General features: G+C 41.9%; 1 protein-coding gene across 5 annotated transcripts in view; it reads right to left on the reverse strand.

The window, feature by feature from the left end:
* The window catches only part of UNC13B (unc-13 homolog B), a 211,880-nt gene that overhangs the window by 103,356 nt on the left and 84,524 nt on the right, over positions 1-24,000 (reverse strand). For all 5 annotated transcript variants that reach the window (XM_075186722.1, XM_075186731.1, XM_075186711.1 and 2 more), the window contains 2 exons: positions 12,724-13,029; positions 10,791-10,881 (listed from right to left, as the gene is read on the reverse strand). In XM_075186722.1, the coding sequence (XP_075042823.1) occupies positions 10,791-10,881; positions 12,724-13,029 (397 nt within the window). The remainder of the gene's footprint in view (positions 1-10,790; positions 10,882-12,723; positions 13,030-24,000) is intronic.

Genomic DNA, 24,000 nt, shown 5'->3' on the forward strand with positions numbered 1-24,000 from the left:
AGGACCAGTCTGGAGAACTCATTATTCTCCAGCAGTCAGTGAGACACATTGGGGGAAGCAGGTTTATAAAATAATGGGATGGAATTTAGGGTAAGGAAATATTCTGGGGTTGAAGATTAATTCCATACAAAAATTATATTTTCCAACGAATCCGCTAATCTACAACTAGATTATGCACCGGAATTGGTGACTTCCATGATACACTTGTCATTGATGGTGCTTCTCTGGGCCATCAGCAAGAAGACTACATGTAGACACCGCGCAGTGAGAGACCGACTCTGTAGGTGATCACACAGAGCCACACACACAGACATACATTATATATATATTGTGGCAAGAGCCCGCTACTGCTGAAGCACACGCGAACAACTTCTTTTTATTCAGCTTTATTGTCAGGATGGTTAAAATGTATTTGACACCGTATGAATTTCACAACAATTATGGAGACCCTAAACGCTAGCTAGACATAGACCAGCCAGCTTCCCCAGCGTTGGTCTCAGTGAACAAATGACAATCCAGCTTTTATACACGATACTCCTCCCCCAGCCTTAGCTTGATGGGCAGGTGACACACCCACCTTCTCTTTAAGAGGAAACGCCCATCACTGGCTCTGTTTGCACTAAAACACACACCCTGTCTGTTTGCTGAGAGGAAGGAGCTTTCAAATCATGTAAGTTAACCAAACTTTAAATTACACATAAGTCTTTACCTGGTTTAACCTCAATCTAGGTGCATAACTGCGCCAATGTTTTATTCTGCTTGTATGCTTTCTCTGCATCGTCAGATAAATTCCTCCCTTTGTTACAATCAATCAATATATATATATATATATATATATATATATATATATATATACATACATACACATACACACATACACACACACACACACACTATGAAGTTGTCCTTTGACAAGTAAAACAGTATTGCTGCTTACTGAATGAATGGAAAGTTACACTGTAGCAGAAGGATTCTATAGAGCCAATGGCAGAACTGCAGAGAGAGCTCAATGTTAATGAGGGTCAGCGAAAGCTGGCAAGATTTTATTGTGCATAAAACTAGAAACTGATGCACAAGACCATAATTTTGACTGTTTATAGAGCAGACAACTCGTGGACCATCACTAAAACTGACGGCAAGAGAAGGGTAATGTAGGGAAAAATATTTTAATTTAAAATAGATGCAAGATAGCTGCAGGTGCAGTCTTAAAAACAGTAATGGAATATATTTATATCTGGTCGTTGCTAGGGGTAATCCATTAAAATAAAAGGCAGGTTAGATGGCCCAACTGACCATAATCATTTTATTGTGCGTGACAAACTTTCAACACAGGTCTGTATTGTACAAAGACCATAATAGAAGCGGATTTGTATTGTATACTAGCCACCAGAAAGAAGCTTGGTCTTACACACTAAACACCAGATAATAGTTTAACATATGTCGGTATTACCGCCATCGTTAATTGGTACCCAACCCGGAGGTAGACCCTCACAAGTTTAAATATCATCGACATTTTTCCTGTGTTCCATCTTTGTGGGGGTGTAATTTCCATCTGTACTCAGGATACCTCAACACTTTCCACAAAATGCTCAGAATCTTACAAAACCTTTTTCACAACAAATATTTACTCAAGAAATATCAAAAGCCTTCGGGCTGCGCGGTGAGCAGAGTCTAGATGTGACTAAGACTTCAAAAAAGAGATTTGGATTTAAACATAAACACCGAGCTTAATCTTCAAACACCACAATAGCTCTTTATCTGCTGATGTGGTTATCTGGGCACAGACTAAGCTAACAATTATTTCTCCCACAACGTGTCATGTTCACTTTCATTTAGAGATCTGTACCTACAGCGGAGGTAACCTCATGAAGCTGGGATTTGTGATGAGGACTGTGCTGGACAACATGCAGGATTATGGGAAGGATTAGGCAGAGAGGATGGGGGCGTTTCCTCTAGTCTTCAGAATTAGGACCGGATTACCCACTTTACAATATCGTAATTAATTTTACAGTCTATTATTTTGACTCCCATCTTAAAAAAAATAAAAAAATAGAAAAAAACAAATGTTTGTACATAACCAATACAATCCAAGGGGATTACAGCAAAGCTTCCCAGTGCAACCAACAATTATGCTCTTTTCAGAAGGATTGACATACAAGCAGGAACACTTACCAGCAAGGGGTTCAGCTGGACACTTCCTACCAATCAGAGGTCGAAGGGGAAATTTAGAAGTGCTGGTATGGAGCTTTCACTTTGAAATGAACGGCTGGGGCCTGAAGGTTTAGGGGTTTTGATAGACTGAAATAGATTTTAGAAGCACTTTAACACTATATAGTATAATATGCAACATATTAAATGATGCAAAGCTATCCACGCTATCCTCTCCTGTGTCTAATTACCTCTCCTCTGTGCCCCTCCACCTCTTGCTCCTGTCTCCTTTGTGTACTTACATTTTCCCTCATATCACCATAATATTATAATAAAACTATCCAAAATATCTCCCTTATATCTTCCATGTTACCCTTTATCTTTCCCTAATCTATTTCCTTTCTTTGTTCCTATGTGCCCCTATCTTCATTGCAGGTATCTCCCTCTCTCCCTGCTCTTCCTGTGCCTCACATCTGGCTTCTCTCGCTCCTCCCTTACTCCTCCGTCTATCCCTGTGTCTCCTCCTATTCTTCCTTCTCACTAGTGAATTCCCACCTGTGCCCCCTCCTCCACCACACCTGTGCCCCCACCTCCACCACACCTGTGCCCCAGCCTCCACCACACCTGTGCCCCAGCCTCCACCACACCTGTGCCCCCGCCTCCACCACACCTGTGCCCCCGCCTCCACCACACCTGTGCCCCCTCATTAAACTGCTGCCCCGTTCACTATATCCCCCTCTGTTCTTTACTTACCTTTCCATGCCCTTCTTTTATTCTCTTCCTCTTCTTCCTTTCTTCGGTCTTCTGGCTCCTCTCTGTGCTCCTCACTGGCAGTGTCAGGGCGTGATGATGACGACACGCCCGACTGCCAGTGAGAAGGGAGTAGGGTACCACCACCAAATAAGTATTTTATGTAACTACTGGGGAAGGCAGGCTGGGCGAAGTGTCTCTTTGCCTGTAAGGAAGTGCGGAGAAGACGTGCCGGTATGTCATACCGGCACATACTGTCCCCCTTCGAGCGCTGCTACTGGTTACATCATTGGTGCACTAACTGCCACAGAAATCATTACTAAAATGACTGCAGTAGTGTCTGGCTGCCGATTCATTGGAGCATAATAACTTGTTTTGCCTTAAGTGGTCTGTGCCTATATATTAAGGGGAAGAATTGCAACAATTAAGAAACCCATGAGCTTTATAATTACACTGTAAAACCATTTTAATTAACAACTTGACAAAAAAAAAAACCAACAACTTGATGATACTTTTATATAAGATAAGCAGTGTCACAAACACGCTCCCAGCTGCCGTGACTTTGGGGTGTTCGCTGTATGAGGTCACACACACGATTCCAGCCCGCAGTCTCTCTCTACCTATCACACAGGTTATAGACCTACGGAATCGCCCCCAAACAGCGCTCTCAAACCCCCAGACATTTCAGGTTTGCCACCACCTATTGAATACAGGCAACAGGACCCCCCACACGGCTTCTAGCTACCACAGGCTAACAAGGCCCCCACCAGCAAACGAAGGGTTAACTCTTCACACCTCCAGACTGTTACACAAATGTAAATGCAAGCACTCACTAAGCTTGTTAATCAAATGTATCAACAAATCACACAATGGCATTCAAAGGGTTAACTTGGTCGAGCCTTCTTAACAGGCTAGTGGATTCGTAACAGTATCAAGGACGCCACATATTAAATTATAGATTTAATACACAAAAGTACATGGCATTCAGATATAAAGAAAAAGTTAATAAACAACTAACATACACAAGCAAAGCAGTTTAAAATAAAAGAGATAACATTCAGAGTATCACTTACATGAGTTGCATAATCTGTGCCAAGGGAAATTGGCTAGCAAGATGGACAGCTTATTAATATGGATTGACTTTCCCAAAAGACTGACAATTTGCTGTAACTGGTCTCAGCTTTTTAAACACACCTTTACACCTTCCCACCTCCTGGGGGTTGTGGTCTGTGATACTTTTTTCAATCACCATTTGCATGTTGTCCGATTTACTACCCAATTCTATTATGTGACCTAACTTTTCTGTGGAGCATCACACAATTTTATTATTAATAAATCCCTTATGAATTTGTCCATCTTTAGATACCAACACGCCTAAATACAGTGTATTCGTAGAGCTTACACTCATTTCCTTAACTTCTCTGTGGGGCAGAATTCTTAATTTGACATATGAGCTGCCCTTCATCATGCTATGGAGGAATATGTGGTTGATCACCACTTTTATTGATTTTAAGTGGCATATTTTAAAACATGGGCTCTTTGAGCCAGACACCATGCTGAGAGGTTCCTAAAAGTCTATTCAGGTGTCAAAACTCCATCCCAGGCCAGGATATATCTCACAACAGGGGCTCTTTGAAGCTGCCACAGGTGACACTTCTATCTTCTCACACTGAAATGTGCAAAGCCATTAAATACGCATACAACAGACTTTCTGTCTTCACATTTTACACTTTAGTAGCTCAACTTATCAAGGGCTTCATTTGATATAACATCTATACACTGCATGATTTAGGCTTTATTCCCCACAATAATGTGATCAGTTAACCCTTATAAATAACTTATATATAACCAAATTCACTTTGTTCACGACAAGCAGCATTAATACAGTTTGTATATTGTGTGTAGAAGACTGCATCAGATACAATAAAATCAGCTCAGGTAACCACCAGTATGTCCAATATCTAGAAAACTGTATGTGGATACCTGTTTATGAAATATAGGTACATTGAAACGAAGTTCCTCGGTCAGATCGAAGCAGCACTTATTTCAAGAGCTCAGAAAGCTGTGGACAAATCTTATTATATTTCTTTACAAGGACGACCGCCTACAATGAAAGGCTGATGGTTTTAAGAAAACGTTTGTTTCTTTCCACAACATCCACAGACCTGAAATATATTAATGTCTGAGCCAGAGAAATTAGACTGCTTTCTGCTGAGCCTGGTTGTGCCAACATCTCTCTCTAATCAACAAATCTTCATTTACTGGATAAGCAGTGGGTCTCTTGGATGGCCGAAATTAACCTGAAATCCAAACCATCCGTCCTGTGTCCTCAGGTCTACAACCATTAAGACCATCTCGGCCTCTATTTCTAGTTAAGACTGCTGTCTACATCCACATTCAGAGGACAGACAAGCATGAATAGAAACCAATGGAAGTGGCTCCTTCTCCGGCCATATTGTTGGTTTAAAATAAACACTGGGGAACAATCAGGATTTAAAGTTGCTTTAAAATGCTGTATACATTAGACCAGTGTTGGGCAACAGACAGTTTGAGGGCCACATGCAACCCACTGAGCCTTCACCTGTGGCCCTCAGCTCCTTATTGCTTTATAACTTAGTTGTGTTTTCTGCTTCATGCCCACAGCTTTTATTAACAGAGAGCAGGGAGCCGAGTGATGTTTTAGGCAGGAGTAGTGTTGGGGCAAATGAGGTTTCTAAAGGGCATATAGGCCGAGTGGGCAATGCGAGGGGTTTAAAAGGGGGTTTGAGTGCAACATAGGGTGTATTCTAAGAGAACGCCTCTCTCTCGCACAGTCGGCCTTAGAAGGGTACTAGATTGTTATAATAGTCAGAGGCTAGTGATAGACAATCATTGTTAACTATTACTGATGTTCATGTGTGCTGCTCATATAAAGACATGGCTGAAAGGCACAGGGGGATACTAGAAATAGTTAAAAGAAATAGATTTAGTAAATGTTGCTAGAGGGCATGTTAAACATATCATATTTATTAACTGATAAATCTATGTATACCATAGACCAGCGTATGAAGCCAAGCAGTTCATAGTGGACAGGTGACGATCACACAAATGCATCAGGCTGGACCCATGTTCCTATGTAACAATAAAGGACACACAGCAAGAACGTCTTCAGCTACCGCCTGGCATTTACAAAAGAGCAGCTCTGCCTTGTTTGTGCCCCTCGTTATGAGTCGTGTCACAGTTCCCCCTCCTGCGGTTGCAGAGACGAGATATGAATAATCATGACACCGACCACATTATGGAAATGCCATTAAGACAATACTTTCTTCCCGTGTTGGAAAGCGGATGATTGACGGCTGGCACAGCTGCTTTGAATTATAATGGCTGCGTGGCATTTTATGGCGTCTCTCCTTGTAAGCAGTGAAAAAGACGATGCAAAAAATCACTTTATTCAATTGTAAGATTATGAAGGTCAGTGAACAGCCGCCTACAATGTCACAGACACATCGGCCAACTGGTCAACATCAGGCAAAGGGTTAAACAAAGGAATAAACATCCAGTGAGGTTATTTTCTCATTTATTGTCAGTGTCATTAGATTTGCACAAACTGGTACTGCCCCGAATATGCCAGAGCCGATGAATGGACAACTGATTGACTTTTGTGCCAGTTAAGTACGTCTGGTGCCCCTAGCGGGCTGCGCGCAGGGCGAGGGAAGGGACCAGTGATTGACAGATATCATTAACACAGATTTTGAGTCCTGAGGACAGTTCTTAAAATATCCAGGGCCCTGCAGACAGTGACAAATAGTACGTCAAGTCTCCCCCTGAGCCTTGTGGATGATACACTGTACACAAGAGGGGAGAGGAGGGACCCCCGCCGGGCTGGAAATCTCAGTGCTTTAGGAAGGTTTGAGTCATTTTGAATACAAGATTTGGGAAAAGCTCACGTGTAGACTGTGTTCTGTATTTTTTGTGCCCCACTTGGAATCCGCAGTATTACCATTTTATTGTGAAGAAGAAATGCACTTTCCTACACTCCCTACTACTAATATGGCGACCTGAAGACTAAACATGACACATGACTGCGTGGACACACTACATTGCATCACACACGGGAGGGGTGTTGGCGCGCTGTCGCAAATACAGGAGAGTCAAGTAGATGGTCCTGAATGTCAGTAAGATCCGTCACCCCCACACCACAATGGCGACAATGGGGTCTAGAGAGGTGGGGGTCGCGGATCAATGGCGACAATGGGGTGTGGGGCGGATCAATGGCGACAATGGGGTGTGGGGCGGATCATCAACGGCGACATTGGGGTGTGGGGCGGATCATCAACGGCGACATTGGGGTGTGGGGCGGATCATCAACGGCGACATTGGGGTGTGGGGCGGATCATCAATGGCGACATTGGGGTGTGGGGGCGGCGCGGAGCAATGGCGACATTGGGGTGTGGGGGCGGCGCGGAGCAATGGCGACATTGGGGTGTGGGGGAGGCGCGGAGCAATGGCGACATTGGGGTGTGGGGGAGGCGCGGAGCAATGGCGACATTAGGGTGTGGGGGCGGCGCGGAGCAATGGCGACATTGGGGTGTGGGGGCGGCGCGGAGCAATGGCGACATTGGGGTGTGGGGGCGGCGCGGAGCAATGGCGACATTGGGGTGTGGGGGCGGAGCGGAGCAATGGCGACATTGGGGTGTGGGGGCGGCGCGGAGCAATGGCGACATTGGGGTGTGGGTGCGGCGCGGATCAATGGCGACATTGGGGTGTGGGGGCGGCGCGGAGCAATGGCGACATTGGGGTGTGGGGGCGGCGCGGATCAATGGCGACATTGGGGTGTCGGGGTGGCACGGATCAATGGCGACATGTAGGGGGGACACAGATTAATAACGACATTGGGGTGGGGGAGATTAAGGGAGACACTGGGTGGGGTGGATATTGTATTAATAAGGCATGGAGGTTTTTTTTATTAACAATATGGGGCTTAATGACATGAAAATGGTGATGGGGCACACCCCATTGGTGGAGCTTGACATGCCAATTCCTCCTTAAGTAGTTTGGGGGAACCCTACAAACGTTTACTTTGGGTCTGACTAATTTCTATTGTTGCCCCCGACACGCAGTATATACACTAAAGTCCGCTGATAAAGGCTTCACGTCCGAAAATTCCTACTAAGTACTATATTATTTAAATGAAGCGATAACTTTAAGGAAATGAGGTACGTGTAAACGATAATACGATGGTTGTACAGAACAGCTTGACACAAAAGGATTATTGGAGTCGAGCTTAAGGAAAACGTTAAGTTAAAATGCCGCAGATTGACATTTGCAGTCCCAATAGGAGAATACCGAGGGCAGCATCACTTGTAGAAACATGGACTTCCTAAGGATATCATTAATGAGAGTTTCAACAAGCGCACTGTGTATCTGCTGCTCAGATCTCTTGCTGTCCTCAATGTAAACTGGACTGAGGAGCCGTGAGCCCCTAGAATAGAGCCCAGAAGATCTAATGCTACAGCACAGATGGAAAGTGCCCTTTACTGAATGAGTTCTGTAAAATCATAATAATGAGGCTTCCCATCGTCTCACCCCGCTGCCCTGCAGCCCTGACGCTGGAGAACAATGAGATTGGCCCAGGCTAATGCACAGAGTTATTAGATGAAAGCTTGTTATAGCACAACATGTCAGTGGTCATCAGGAAGCCTAGGTCCTGGAAGGAATTCCAGATATATCAAACTATCCTCAATAAAACAACCAGTGGAAGAAAGATAAACAGAGGTGCCGGAAAGACACCAGACACAGGAGACAAAGACAAACCGTATAACTCAGGGATGAAGCTTCAGGCCCTCAGTCAGCCAACAGGATGGGAACCAAATAACAGAACCCTAAGCATTCCCTAAACATTCTACTATCACATATATAATCTATATCCACTTGTTCTCCAGCCACATTTATCTTTTACACATTATCTGATCTCTGATTACTGGACTGTAAGAGGATTACCACACCTCATCGAAAGAGGAGATAAAGGGGTACTAGGAAAGAGAAAGCCTACAATGGAACTGTACTAAATGGTGAGCTCTACAGGCAGACTTCCTGGCAACGTAAGAAGAGAAGAATAGCTTTATACATTGATTTCTTAATATTTAAAATAGAAAAATACAAATACAATACAAAATACAAATAGAAAACTAAACAGAAAATGCAAAACGTTAATTGTACAGTACTGCGTGGTAACAGAAATATCAATGTAGCATTTAATCCTGCAGCACGGTGGCTCAGTGGTTAGCACTTCTGCCTCACAGCACTGAGTTCATGAGTTTGATTCCTGACCATGGCCTTATCTGTGAGGAGTTTGTATGTTCTCCCCGTGTTTGCGTGGGTTTCCTCCGGGTGCTCCGGTTTCCTCCAACACTCCAAAAACATGCTAGTAGGGCAATTGACTGCTATTAAAAAATGGACCTTAGTGTGCATGTGTGTGTATTTAGACTGTAAGCTCCAATGGGGCAAGGAATGATGTGAGTGAGTTCTCTGTACAGCGCTGCGGAATCAGTGGCGCTATATAAATAAATGGTGATGAAACCAAAGGACTACAACGGTGAGAGTACTTGTGCAGTAAATACCCAAACCATTTATCTCCCAAATTACTCTAGAAGAGAAACAACAAGGGGTCCAAGGTGGGCTACAGCTCCCAGCATACCCTGCCAGCTTTCAGTCTCAGTGCCCGACATCCACGTAACTCTATACACATCAGGCATCTTCTCATCTCCAAACACAATTACACAAAGCCCCACACCAGGCACAGCAGACAGCGTGCATGTAAACAGATCATTCCTCCCAGGTACACCGCAAATTCGCTGCTAATCATCCAACATTTATTCACAGTGAAATACCAATTTCTTTACAGCCAGACACTTATTATGCAATCTTTGAAAACGGTATTTAAGAGGACAACAAACATGCTGTAATCACAAAACATTATTTTACTTTTGCAGCAAGTAAATCAGCTTTGGAGGGCTTAGAATATAAATGTACAATCTGCAATTGTGGCTGCTTGATACCATTTAACTGCCGGTAACAATCAGCACTGGCTCCAGGAGTGGACTTGCATGAAGCCAGAGGCCTTTATACAGACAGGGATTTAACACTGTTACTTTGTCAGCAAATATCAGCATTATGTGTATTTTATCCCTTAAATTTGGCATATTGTGTTTATTCCCCTTTATGCTCTTCTGTGTGTGACACTAAGGGGTATATTTACTAAACTGCGGGTTTGAAAAGGTGGAGATGTTGTCTATAGCAACCAATCAGAGTCTAATTCTCATTTATTTGGTACATTCTACAAAATGACAGCTAGACTCTGATTGGTTGCTATAGGCAACATCTCCACTTTTTAATACTCGCACTTTAGTAAATATACCCCTAGGACACAATCAGGTAGCTCTATTGACACTGAGAAAAAACAGGGGGATTGTAGTATAACAGCAGGATGTCTGCTACTTGGGTGGCAACGGTGTATAAAAATATTACCAACCAATAAATAAATGTCTGTTTTTAAGAAATTGTTCCCATTTAATTGGGTATGATGAACGAAGGGTAATAACATCAGGTCACAATGCACTGTACAGCGCAGACATGTTTCCTTAGATGAAACAATTCTTTAATCAGAACAGAAATAATTTGATTTCATGACTGAAATGAAAGAAAGAGGAAGAGCTGGCTGGCATGACAACACGGCATGACACAGACACAGGAAAGATTTGGGGCAGTTTAGGAAGTGGCTTAAGCAGATATCATTGTATCGATGAAACGTGACTTAGTCTGGAATCCTTAGCATGGGGGATCTCCGCCAGGCAGAGGCGATATCTCAGGAAGGGAAGAATAATTACGTATCAGTGAAATCGTTCTGTTCCTACCTCATGTAGCTGTACCCGTACTTTATTAATAGCTCGAAGCCAGCGAGCTCTGGCAGGGGAGAACGGAGGGGGGCCGACGTCTTCATGGAAGCTGAAGGAATCAAGTCAGAGAGACAGAAAATTGTTAGGAAGTGACATCTGATCAATACACGGAAAAAAGGAATACAAGAAAATCTGCAACATCATATTCTACCCTTCCTACATCAAATACAATGGTTACAAAAGATTTGCACATGTGTACGAAGCCCAAACATAGACAGGACGTTTAATCATTGATAGAACCCCATCTATACTGGGCAAGGAGAACCTAGAGATCTATCACTGCTGTGGAGCTCCGGCTGATGGGGCATGCTGGCACATGTAGTTCCACAGCGGCAGCAGAGCTACACGTCGTCAATCTCTCTATCAATATAGAATTCTCTTTTATAATTAAAAGGAAATCCTAGTTAGGAAACTCATACACTGGGTTTTCTACCTATAACTGGGTTTGGGCAGATGAGGACGGATCAGGTTGTCCTGATTTTGCACGTGCAAATGTCGGGTTGTACGATAACTAAAACCATTAGCCAAATATTGTAACTTCTCCTTCAAATCATTTGTAATAGTAGATTCCTAGAAAGCCCCAAGAGGTGATCGGTTCCAATCTACCTGCAAAATACGTCTCATTACTGTAACGGCTGCTTTGGCTGCCATGGAATACTAGTTGATTGACAGTCCTGGACCTGGGGCAGATAATAGTGCTGTGACTGTCAATCATTCAGGCCAGGTAGAAAGACTGCAGTGAAGAGATATAGGGTACAGTTAGCAAAGTATAATAATCTGAACTACAGTGGAGGTGGCAGAAGCTGCCTCTTGGGTTATCTGGAGGATGATTCACTTGCAAGCTACAAATTTCTATCATATGAGTTCCCAATTAAAACGTTTTAAATTGTGTACTCCCATTTACCAATCAGTACGTCCAGTCGCCCGGGGGTCCTACACTGGTCTATAATGTGTGTGTCACGAAACTTAAAAAATAATAAAAATTATTATCCGCACAGCTGTTGGCCCATGTACCGAAACACTGCACAAAGCGCCACAGGGCAGCTGGAGAGCACTGCGTGGAAATACTGGATCAAATTCTTTTTAATAACTTTGCATTGTACATTCTGTGCTGTCTGTATCGTTTGGAATAGGAGGAATAAGAAATAATGTGAAATAGCCGCGTCTCCCAGCATCCATTATTAAAGTATTATAAACATGAGGCAGAGCACAATCTCGAAGCGAAAAGCTTTCATCTTCTCTCTAAAGGCACTCAGAGTATTTACAACGGGGTGACGCAGGATGGGCGCTGTGAATACTGATTCACCCAACTATTTCTGCAACTAAAAACCTTAATTCCACAGCATCAAATCACGCAATTTACAGCCTATCAACCGACGTAGAGACTAGTGACATCGCAGAGACTAGTGACATCATGCAGACTTGTGACATCACTGAGTCTTGCAGAACTCTCAGCGGTGTTACTAATTTATGATTCCCAAGTATTCCAGGACACCCAATAATGTTTCACTCATGCTGCTTATTTGCCTACAATGTAAACTATGGACATCCCCAAATTAACACTAATAATTGGGAAATGGTGCTTAAAACAATTTTACCTTATTTGGGACAAAAGAAAAAAAAAAGAAAAAAAGAAAGTAGAGAACGCACCTTTGCAAGGAAATTACAGCATCAATGGAAATACATTTCAGTAATAAAAAATGTGAGAAAACAATGTTTTCGTTTAATATCACTAACACGTATTAAACAGGAAGGCTCAACGTAAACTGGAATGACTAAGGAGTAATTAAAACTATGAAAAGCAAAACAAAATTGCCTGATAACAGAGACACACAAATTCCTGATAATTGATCAACGGACCTACTCACTAGATAAACAGCTAGGTGCCTACCTCTCCTGTTTCTCTAGGAGAACGTCTTTGGGTGGATCTAGCTCTTGAGGCGATTTGGGGGTGGCATTTTCAAGCTGTGTCTCATTTCCTTGAGGTTCCCCTGTTCTCTCGGCATCACGGTCATTGTACCATTCTTGGTCACTTCTCCTCTGATTACCGCAAGTACGGAAACCGAAATTTGTATGTTGGCGCTCTTCCTCCAGGTCTACGGACTGAAGATTTTCATGGTAATGGTCAGACTCGCTCAGCTGCGAGCTCCCTTGGCTGACATTACCGGATGAGCCGTACCGGCTACTCCCAGTAGGACTGTGATGGGAAAAAACAATGAGATCAATCATTTATTGGAGATAACATAGCGGGTTTATAAAATACAACACTAATATGGATGTAGGGGGAAAAGCCGGACACCGAGAATTGTCCCGAATATTATTAAAGACATTTAGATGATTAGCTGTGTGAAATGAAAGTTTTGGGAATAGCAGAAAATTTGATAATGCCCCAAATTGCAATTTTGTTGAATGTTTGTATATCCTCACAAGTGATCTCAGGATGTAAATTAGCTCAATGCCTGTGGGTTATTTTGCAGTTATCTGTTACTTTGCTTACCCCAGGCCCACTGCTATGTCAGAGATGGCAAAAGAAATACCCCTGGCACAGGCAGCTGGGGGTAACCATCTGTCCAACATAAGTTTCGTGGATATCAGACCCTCACCATTCTGCTAGCTGGAGGACGTATGAAGGAAACGGGAAACCCACAAACCTTTTGTAAAGGTGGTCACTTCATCACAAAATTATTTGGACATCTGGTAATACTAATGTAGGGTAAAATAACAGGGTAATGTCCGATTTAGGACATGGACTAATGTTAGTTATTTAAGGTATTATATTAAAGACTATTAGGATAAGCAAAGTATTTTTTTATGTTAACATCATAGTATCAGTCCACTCCATGGAAACTAGGACACTAAAGGACTCAGATATTGTAACAGCTCCTGTTGAATTATATCCTCCCCATTATTAGGAAATCCTGGTGACCTATAACTTGTGGCCCTTTTGTCTTTTTACTAAAGTGGCCCTCAATGACAACAGAGGGACAGGCACATCATAATTACACAGAGGACAAAACCTGTACGCACGTTTCTCCGGTTCCATGCTAATTCCCCCATATTACTCATCAGTTCAGTATAGTTCAGCTTACAGAATGGTTTGGATTACGCATGCTGGACATGGATAGACCAGATCCATTAGCGCATAGCCCAAACTCACTTTGCAAAAAGTCCTACTGAAATATATAGTACAAACATAACTATACTGGGTTTTGTTTGGTAGTAGACAAAGCATAGCGCTAAAGAGGGCACCAAGAACCATCACAGTAATTACTGTTTACAGGAGTTTACAATTTAAAATTTCTACAAAACGTCTACACCTATGAGATCACAGGTGCAAAAACTACTGTGGAATATTTAATTTCATTGCTTTCCTAGTACCCCCTTTGTTAAAGATGCACATTTGCAGGGATGAGCATAAACATTACAGTGTCAAGAAGCGGATATGACTAATGTACACAGAAAGCTCCTAGACAAGGGGCACTGCGATCCTCCATGGCTGCACCAAGGACCTTTCTATTAGTTACGTGCTCAGAAATTCTGACTGAACCAAATGTGCAGGTCATGCGTGTCCGTCACTAAGAACCCCTGGGCTAGGACCAGACCACCCTTGATTTTCTTCCATTTGAGTTCTCGATGGAGAAAATGTTTGGTGGTCTAGTAGGCTGGGTGTGTAAGGGCAAGCGGGATTATGGAGAACATAAGTACAAAATGGGAGAAGGTCAAACATCTGTCTTAGACTAGAGGATTCTGCAGGTTATGGGATTGCTATATTCACATACAAACTAGAAATAACAATCTATGACCATCTACAGCTAAAATGTTTCAAATGTTAATAGCAGATGACTTTACTACATTAGAACAAGAACACATCGAACAGCAATAAATCTAAAAGTGCATTATAAATGGCTGCACAATAGACACCATTTATTATGCTCCTAAAACTGGCCTTGGTTCCATCCTATTGAGCTTAGCCGTCAATTCTTGGGCACATGTAGGCATGCAGACCGCGGAGCTTGGTATAACATCGCTTGTCTTTGTTTCAGACAGATCTTTGTCATCCACTGAACTTACAGAAATAGTTTCCAGACTTCCAGAAGGTATTTCCAAACAAGCTGATGGACTTGAACTCAACCTAAGATCAAAGTCATCTTTGCTTTGAGGCTTGTCTGCAACATTTGGTATCACCGTGCTAGATGAGTCAAAGCTGCCAGAAGCAACTGCAACCCTTTCTTGCAATAGGGATGTCCTAGACCCAATATCAACATCTGAAGTTATGTTTGCCGTTTGGTCACTGTGATCAGAGTTGACTTTGCTTTCATATACAGAGAGACAATCTCCACCAATTTTAAGAGGATTTGACAAACTGGGCAAGTCATTTCCAGGAAGAGTCTTTGCTGAATCCTTCCACCAAGCTACTGACCGTTCCATCTTTCCAAACACAGGGGACTGGCTGTTATATTGCTTCATCAACTTGTCTTCAGTGCGGACGTCAAATAAAGAGGATAACTTTTTAATTGTAGAGATGAAAACCAGTTCTGGGGAAGAGGATTCTGGAACCTTGGAATGTGTAAGTAATGGACGTGAGGGGTTTTTGTCGTTTACTGCAGGGGGGCCAGTATAAGAAGAATCTCTAGCAATTAAATTGAATGATTCTGAGCAATCAGAAGTTTTATCCATATTTTTGGCCATACATAAGGAGTCATCCCATTGATTTCCCAAATGTGATTCCACTGAATAAATACCATCTGCTGTAAAGTGAGCTTGATCTGAATCACACACCTTGCCATCACCTGTACTGGGAACTACTTCGTCATTTGCTGAATACACGTCTCTATCTATGCAATCTTTGAAGGAACCAACGCTATTCTCACTTATCGAGCTAGAGTCTTCCCTCGTTTTTTCAATTTCGATAGAGTCATTTCCATTGAGGTTACGCAAGTGGAAACGGTCAATTTCACAAACACCAGCTTGCTCTGTTAAATTGTTATTTACTTTAACACTTGAGTCTGTGGCATTGACCTCTCTAATTGTTGGCTGTGAAGCTTCAGGCATTTTACTCGGCACTTCAGTGGAAGACTTAAAGATACCCAAAAAATCATTAGATAAAGTACTTGTCTGAGAAGATGAGAAGTTAAATAATGAGCTTTTCTTGGGGAATGCAGAAGATGAAGACGGAGATGTAAAGAAGAAGCCGGACTGATTTTTCTGTGGCTCGCTTGAATTTGCAGAGAAAACATTAATCTTCGACATGAAGCTAGAGAACATTTCAACTGGCGAGTTAAACACAGACTTTTCTTCCTCAGCCTGCTTAGATGTACTCGCTGAACCTGGCTGATGTGAGGATTTCATAAAAGGTACATTTTCTTTTTGTTGCTGTGAAGGAAGGAGGTTACTTTGTAGAAGCCCACATTCCTTTGTAGCTGGTACTCCCTTCTGCAACAATGTGTTTCTGGAACTGTTAAAATTATGTATATCCTCTTGGGATTCCTTCTCCAAACCAAAGCTGCCCGATATTCCATAAATATTGGATTGTTGCTCACAGGGGACAAAGCTAGCATTGTCTGAAAATTCATCAGCAGCACATACATCATCTTTCCTGTGAACAGATGGAAAATGCCCCTCAGTAAATGGTGTTATGATTATGCTCTCATGATTAGTTGTACAGTCACCAGGAATGACTTCATCATCCATCTGATAAACATTTTCAGGCCGATAATTAAACGGCTCTCTAATTTCTGCATCAACATGGTGACATGGCTCCACCATTGCACCATCTCCATATTCACATAATTCCGCTTCTGAACCATGTTCATACTGCTCTGACATTAGATCACCACCGCATTCCAAGGGTTCAGGAAATGGACCATCATTGTATGCCCATGTCTCTGACAAAGGACCATCTCCATATGCACAGTGTTCTTCATATTGTTTGGATATTAGACCACCACTACATTCCAAGGGTTCAGGAACTGGACCATCATTGTATGCCCCTGTCTCCGACAAAGGACCATCTCCATATGCACAGTGTTCTTCATATTGTTTGGATATTAGACCACCACTACATTCCAAGGGTTCAGGAACTGGACCATCATTGTATGCCCCTGTCTCCGACAAAGGACCATCTCCATACGCACAGTGTTCTTCATATTGTTCAGATATTACACCACTACATTCAAAGGGTTCAGGAACTGAACCATCATTGTATGGCCATGTCTCCAGCAAAGGACCACCTTCATAGGCACAGGGTTCTGGCGTTGGACCATCTTCACGTTGTTCCAGCATTACGCTATCTTCATATTGTTCCAATATTAGACCATCATTACATTCCCAGACTTCAGGAACTGGTTCATCATCATATACACATGTATCCAAAAATGGACCATTTCCATACGAACATGGTTCTGACAACAGACCATCTTCATTCACACAGGCGCCTTGCTCTAGATCATTGTTATGCTGTTCATATACTGGACTATCTTCAATATATTTCTCTTGCAAAAGGAATCCTTTAGACTCACTAATTTTATTTTGTCTTTGTACCGACAGTGAATTAATTTCAGGGTCAATTGTGCTATTAGACCTGACTGGAGTAGATGGCTTGTTGTCAAAAAATGAAAATCCAAAGAGGCTGGAAGACGTATTACCATCCTTGACAGGGTCCTCAGTAACATTAGGCTTATTTGAAGAGAAAAATGCAGGTAACTTAAATATCCCTTGTGGTTCTGACTCGTTGGTTTGAGCATTGTTCATCACTTCCGCAGGAGAGGACTCAGATTTTCCCGATCTACTAAAGAACGAAAAAATAGTGTTGGCAGTTTGTGTCAAGCTGTCGGTTATTTGGTTAGTCTGTTGAACAGGTTTAGCCGGCAGCTCTGGTTTCCCATCCTGGTGGGATTTCGTCCCAGGCATCTTCATAGTCTGATCTGTGGATTCAAACGTTGGGTTGACACCTTGCTGAGGAGCTATAACTGGGATAAAAGGCTTGTCATTTGGGGATGAAGTAGAACCAGAGTCTTCTACTACTTTTTCTGGAAGCTCACTAAGGGACAGCATGCTCACAGATCCACAGTTATCTAGGTCATGTCCAGAATTAAGATATGTTCTGTGACTAATGTCCCGAATGGTTTCCTGCTTCTTTAACATTTTATTTCTGGATGACTCAACAGCACAGGCTTTCGTGTCTTCTTTATTGCCCTCCATTGATTTACTATCAGAAATTATTTTCCCAATCGACGGTGATGTTACATCAGACTGTTTTGCACTCACAGTTTCTGCTTTAAAGAGATCACTGATGGAACCAAATATGGCTGAAATGCCATGAGGTTCATTGGTATCATGAGATGTGTCTAGAGTTTTATCGGCCTTTTCATTTTGGGATAAAGGCATGGAGCTCCTAAGAGACTGATCTTGCATTTGAGTGGAGCCCGATGTTACGGCGTCAATTTGTGTCTTGAAAAAGTTCAGGAAACCAGAAGTTGTATTTTTATCAGCACTAGATTTGGCAGAGGTGCTCTCGTTTATGTTAAACATTTGGAGGGCACTCTTCAGAAGTGTTTTTTCTGAATCATTTTGTTGGGGGGCATTTATATCTGATGTAGTTGCAGTGGACTGCTGACTAGACCTGTTGAGACCTCCTTTTAATGGAGGAGGGCTTTGCTTTAGAAAAGGCGAGTTAACATATGTATTCTGAGTGGTGACATCTTGGGCACAACTTTTTTCACTTAAATGGAGTGGACGTTGAATTGTTTCATACTCTGGATGTGATTTGTTTGTATTGGACCTTTTTATATAATTCAGACGGTCATCATATTTCGGCTCTACATGTTTTTCCATTACAGCAACGTCTGGGAGGTTAGTTATTGCTACATTTTTGGCCATGTCACTCACTGTAGCTGAATCATCTCCAGAAAGTGTATGAGAAGGTTTAACATCTTCTGGTTTACTTATTAGACCACTAAGAGAAGAAATAAAAGAGGACACAGGACTGAATATAGTTTTCTTTGCTTCAGATTTCTCTGCAGGCTGCGGTTCACGTCTCGACACAGGTTCTTCATTAGTAGTAGGATAAACATAAAAACTGGACATTTCTCTAGTTCTACACTCTGTCCAAACTGGAAGATGCTTTGCTAGTATCGGGTCACCCGACTCTAGTTTTGGATGCCACTGGGGACGCTTGGTTAGATTAAGAGTACGAGAGTCATAAGCATTTTCTCCATCTGGTCTAAGGTCGACTTTTAATTTTTTAAGTTTGCAGGTTGAGAAATCTAGAGGCTGGTCTCTTTGGGAGTAAACGGATTCTTCAAACATGTGAGAAAAGGTCTCCAAGTTCAACAACTGATTGTTTCTATTTAAAGCTAAATCGAGAGGGCTATTTAAAGTATGGTTATCTATTTGCTCATCTACAACAAACCAAGGAAGCTCTCCATTGCTAAAAGGTACCTTGAATCCACACATCATAACTTCATCTTCTAATAAAGGAAAATCTGTGTATAATTCTTCATAGTCTACGTACAGTCCAGGATCCGGCGCGCAGACATACACATATTCTCCTGAAGGGTCAGTCAGTAGGGAATACACATAAAGCCCATCACTGTACATGAAATATCCACAATCTCCATCTTCTGACTGCCACCAAAGACCAAATTCTAGTAATGCTAACCACTCTAAGTACTCATCATTATCGAGAGAGAACATTGCATTTTCACTCAAAATTAAAGAGTCGTGATTAATCAAGCTCCACAGGGAATGGTCAAGGTGGGACGAAAAACTCAGGTCTATGGGCAGTCCCTCGCTTAAACTAGCGGCATCATTTTGAATCGAGTCGAGGTCGGTGTCCTGCTTAAAAGACACTTCAATCAAATTAAGATCACTTCTGTCCATATATCCCTCCTCAAACTGGGAAAAGGATATCCAGTCCACATTGGCATCCACATCTTTCTTGCACAAGTTAATGACTGTACTGTTTAGTTCGGTTAATACGGTCAGTTCACTAGACCAATCATTTTGAGAGACATAAGCAGCAGATTCGCTAGCACACCTGTCAGGACACCAATCCATAACATCATACTCCCACTCATAGCTAGAATGGCTTCTTGTTTCTTCCAAACCTTCATAATTGCTAGAAATGTTAACATTATCTTCACCAGTGGGGCACAAGCTGTTTTCAAAGTCGTCCATCCAACACAAACCAGAGTCTTCAGTCTCTGAATCAAACTGAATAGAAACATCTCTTGAACAGCATTCGAAATTTACAAGTCTTTGACAATCATCTCTTCCATTCCCATGTTTTTGTTCCTTATGTAACTCACAATTTTTATCAGGTTGCCTTGAAGATATTTTGTCTCCTCTATGCACAGGTAACAGCTGTTTGAATTTACTGAACATGCCCGAATCATTATTTTCTATTATGTCACCAGAATTACCTTTCTTACTGTCCTGAGAAGATTCTTTGTGTGCGTGATCCAAAGAAAGTGTTGCACTTTCTTTATTATTTGATAGATTTTCACATGATGCAAATTTAAATAATCCTGAGAGTAAGCCTGTTGATTTTGTATCTTGAGGACGCTTGCTCTCTCTGACAATGGCTCCTTGACTGGTTATGTTTTCACTGGATGAAAATGTGAACAGTCTTGAGATAAATCCTTTAGAGATTTCTCTGTTTTCAGGGCATTGACTAGGCTTGAGTACATCACCTTCAGAATACTTTTGGTTGTGTTCACAATTATGATCAATTACTGACTTGGTTTCACTAATTTGCATCAGTTTGGAAGAACCTTTTTGCTCTTCAAGTATCTTTCCATTTATACACAAGGGGAAGTCCACACTCTCACATTTGATCTTCACGGCATCATCAGCTACGACTAAATCTGGTTTCAGTAGAGGTTGCTGCCTGTTGCTTTCAATTCCGTGAGTAAACGCGACTGTATGCATTTCACCTGGACCTGTTTCTTTAGTAATATTTACCTTAATGTTCAACTTCAAATCATTAGTCGCTTGTTTATTGACTTCATCAGAAGAGGAAATATTTTCAGCAGAAGAAAATTTAAATAAAGAGGAGACTCTGCGATTTTTCTCGGAAGAATTTTTATCTGTGAAACTCAAGGAACTTAAGAAAGGGATTTTAATGTTGCCTATTCTAAAAGAATCATTATCCCGAATATCCGTTTCAGATTTAAAGCCTCTTGCAGCTGACAAGCTGCTTGTATTTTTTGTCGAGCAGTCAGATTGAAAGAAACATTGACTAGAAGACTTTTGCAAAGGGCGAGGAAGTTCCATGTCAGACTTTGGAACAGATTCATAGATCCTGCTGGGTATTTGTTCATTTCTATGAGCAATGTTCATTTGCTGCAACTTTCCTTCTTCTGTGTTACATGTGGATGTGGGTGAAACAGAGCCAGATGCTTCATGTGTTACCATTGAATCAGACATTTGCAATGGGTGGGATTTTGGTGCAGTAACTTGTGATTTGTTATTTGGGTCCCCTTTACCATCCATCACACTTGTGGTACCATTTTTAAAAGCGGTTTCCAATATATCTGGCGGTTGGTGTTCAACTGAACGACCAAGTTTTATAACATCGTGTGTCGGCTCACGTTCTGGATTTGGAACCTCTGGAGAACTGCCAGAGTTCTGTAGATTAATAGTTTTATCCAAGGAAGATGGAATGGGAAGATTATGGTTTAATGGAGAGGAGTTTACTGGTAATGGTGGAGGTCGGTATGCGTTCTCTTTGTTTTGGAGAATTCCCTGTCCTTGGAGATCTGCACCATTTGACCAACTGTATTTTTGGCCACACTCAGAAGTGACATTTTCATTATCACTTTTTAGTACATTAGAGACATTACTACCGATTTTAAATCTACTGTTAAAGATTTTTGATATCCCACCGGTTATGGGGTGTTCCTGTTTCTCAGGAGCTGAAGAAACTATTTTTTCCACTGAAGTTGTAATATGTTTTGCCGATGAGCTGACCTTCTGCGTCAAAGAGCTAAATAAGGAATTTACTGTGTTTTTTATGCCGGATAAATCTGGAAGCGACTCAGACTTCAAGCTGCTAAGCGACTCCGGCTTCAAGGTGCTATCCAAGCTTCCTGTGTCTACATTGTTAGTCAAGATCTCGTTAGGATTTGGTTTGTTCACAACACTACCACTGTTTAGGTTGCCAATTGGTAAGGTGTGAAACCTATTAATTTCTTCTTCCTTTTCAGCCAAGTATTCTGAAACAGATTCAACTAGACACTGTAACTCATCCATTGTATCTACATATTCTTCACTTGGTTCTTCAACTGGAGATAGCTTGAGATTGGAGTAGCCATATTTGCTAGACATTCCCTTAGAACTTTTATATTGATCGGGTTTTAAGTTACTATTTGAATTTGCATTAAGAAAACCTGGATTTATGCCATTATCGTAAAACAAACTAGGACCCCCCCAAGCCTGTGAAAGTACCGCCAACTCTTCCAAATCATCGTCGGAAACTGGTGAGGATGGTAAACCATCGGAGGCACTGCTGTCATACTCCTCTAAAGTATCTAGAGAAGAACTGTGACCTAGGACGTTTGGCTTGTTGACAACTAGTTCCTGACAGATTTCAATTTGTACTACGTCTTTTTGCTCTGGATTACGGATGTCATTGTTTCGTCTTCCACTCTTAACCAGTAATCCGTTTTTATATGGTCGCAAAATTGGATAGAAGGACGTTATGGGCTCTTTGCTGCAGTCAGAAGATCCATTGGTCCATACTACATCCTTTGTGAGTTTGGCATTCAATATTTTCTGAGTTTGTGTACACGCATCTAAACACTCCCTTCCATTTAAACATGTGGTGCCACTCTCTTTTCTTCGACGCTGGGTGCGAGAATTCTTTTTCACTTTTCGCCTATCAATTGTATTATATTCCTCTGGGTATCTAGAGGTATTAGATTTTTTAATTAAATCTTGAACAGGTTTCAACTTTTCTGGTCCTGGATCCAAATTAATCTTCTGGTTTCTCTCGGCTAGTTTGCCGCCCTGCCAGTTTCTCTCCGCTAGGTTGGCATCCTCCCAGTTTCTCTCCGCTAGGTTGGCCTCCTGCCAGTTTCTCTCCGCTAGGTTGGCCTCCTGCCAGTTTCTCTCCGCTAGGTTGGCCTCCTGCCAGTTTCTCTCCGCTAGGTTGGCCTCCTGCCAGTTTCTCTCCGCTAGGTTGGCCTCCTGCCAGTTTCTCTGACTCTCCCTTAGAAACTCTTCTATGAGCTGTTTGCCTAGTACTTCACACTCCTCTTCCCAATCTGTATCCATAGCACCTGTCTCAACGGGAATAATCCTAACGCTTTCTTTTCTAACTACAGAGGGTTTCCTACCAAGTTTAAAGGGAATAAGTAGGAAGAAAAAGAAGAAAAAGAAAAAAAAGGAAAGAAAAGAAAAAAAGAGAATGAAAGACATGAAAATATGTTCAGTGGGTACTTTACCAATAGTTTACACAAACCTGCTCTGTATAACCCCATATTACAATACAGACGCAAGACATCCCACACTGTACAAAGACAAAGATCACATTGTGGAGTAGAATGGACAACAGCTCTTGCAAACGAATAGCTAGCACATTTTTGGTTGTTTTCATAATCATTGTCTGTCCCACTTAAATGTTACATACTACATGTCAGCTTCTCACCCCTCTCCTCAAATACCCAACTAGGTGATAAAGTGTTGGATTATATATTCTGTGCTCAAATCAATATACATTTAAGACCTGGAGAAATCAGAATAAAAATAAATCAAAAATTAAGTTTCATCTTTGTTTATGGTTTAGATACAGACTCCCCAACACCACATGATGAGCCTGATTCAGAGCGAAACGCAAGCGCAAGTGGTACCTGTGTACGTACATCGTATTCATGGTCTAGGATGTGTCCTGGTCTAAGTGAGCAGTAGATGTGTTCGCTGGACAACAGACGCACCCCTCAGACACTTACGGACAAAAAACTTTTATTTTATATATAAGAAAAACAATTGCTATGAAACATCATTTAAAGTTTAATAACCTAGCTAATACAGCAGGAACTTTTCTACATGTGTACAAAAAAATAAAAGGTTTTATTTTAATCTATGGCCAAGTGACAACGGCAGTCTGATTAGGTGTCGGCAAATAATTTGCAAGCCTCTAATTACAAGCAGTTGACTAGTTCGGGTG

Source organism: Mixophyes fleayi, chromosome 1, assembly GCF_038048845.1.
Source record: "Mixophyes fleayi isolate aMixFle1 chromosome 1, aMixFle1.hap1, whole genome shotgun sequence".
Classification (NCBI taxonomy): domain Eukaryota; kingdom Metazoa; phylum Chordata; class Amphibia; order Anura; family Limnodynastidae; genus Mixophyes; species Mixophyes fleayi.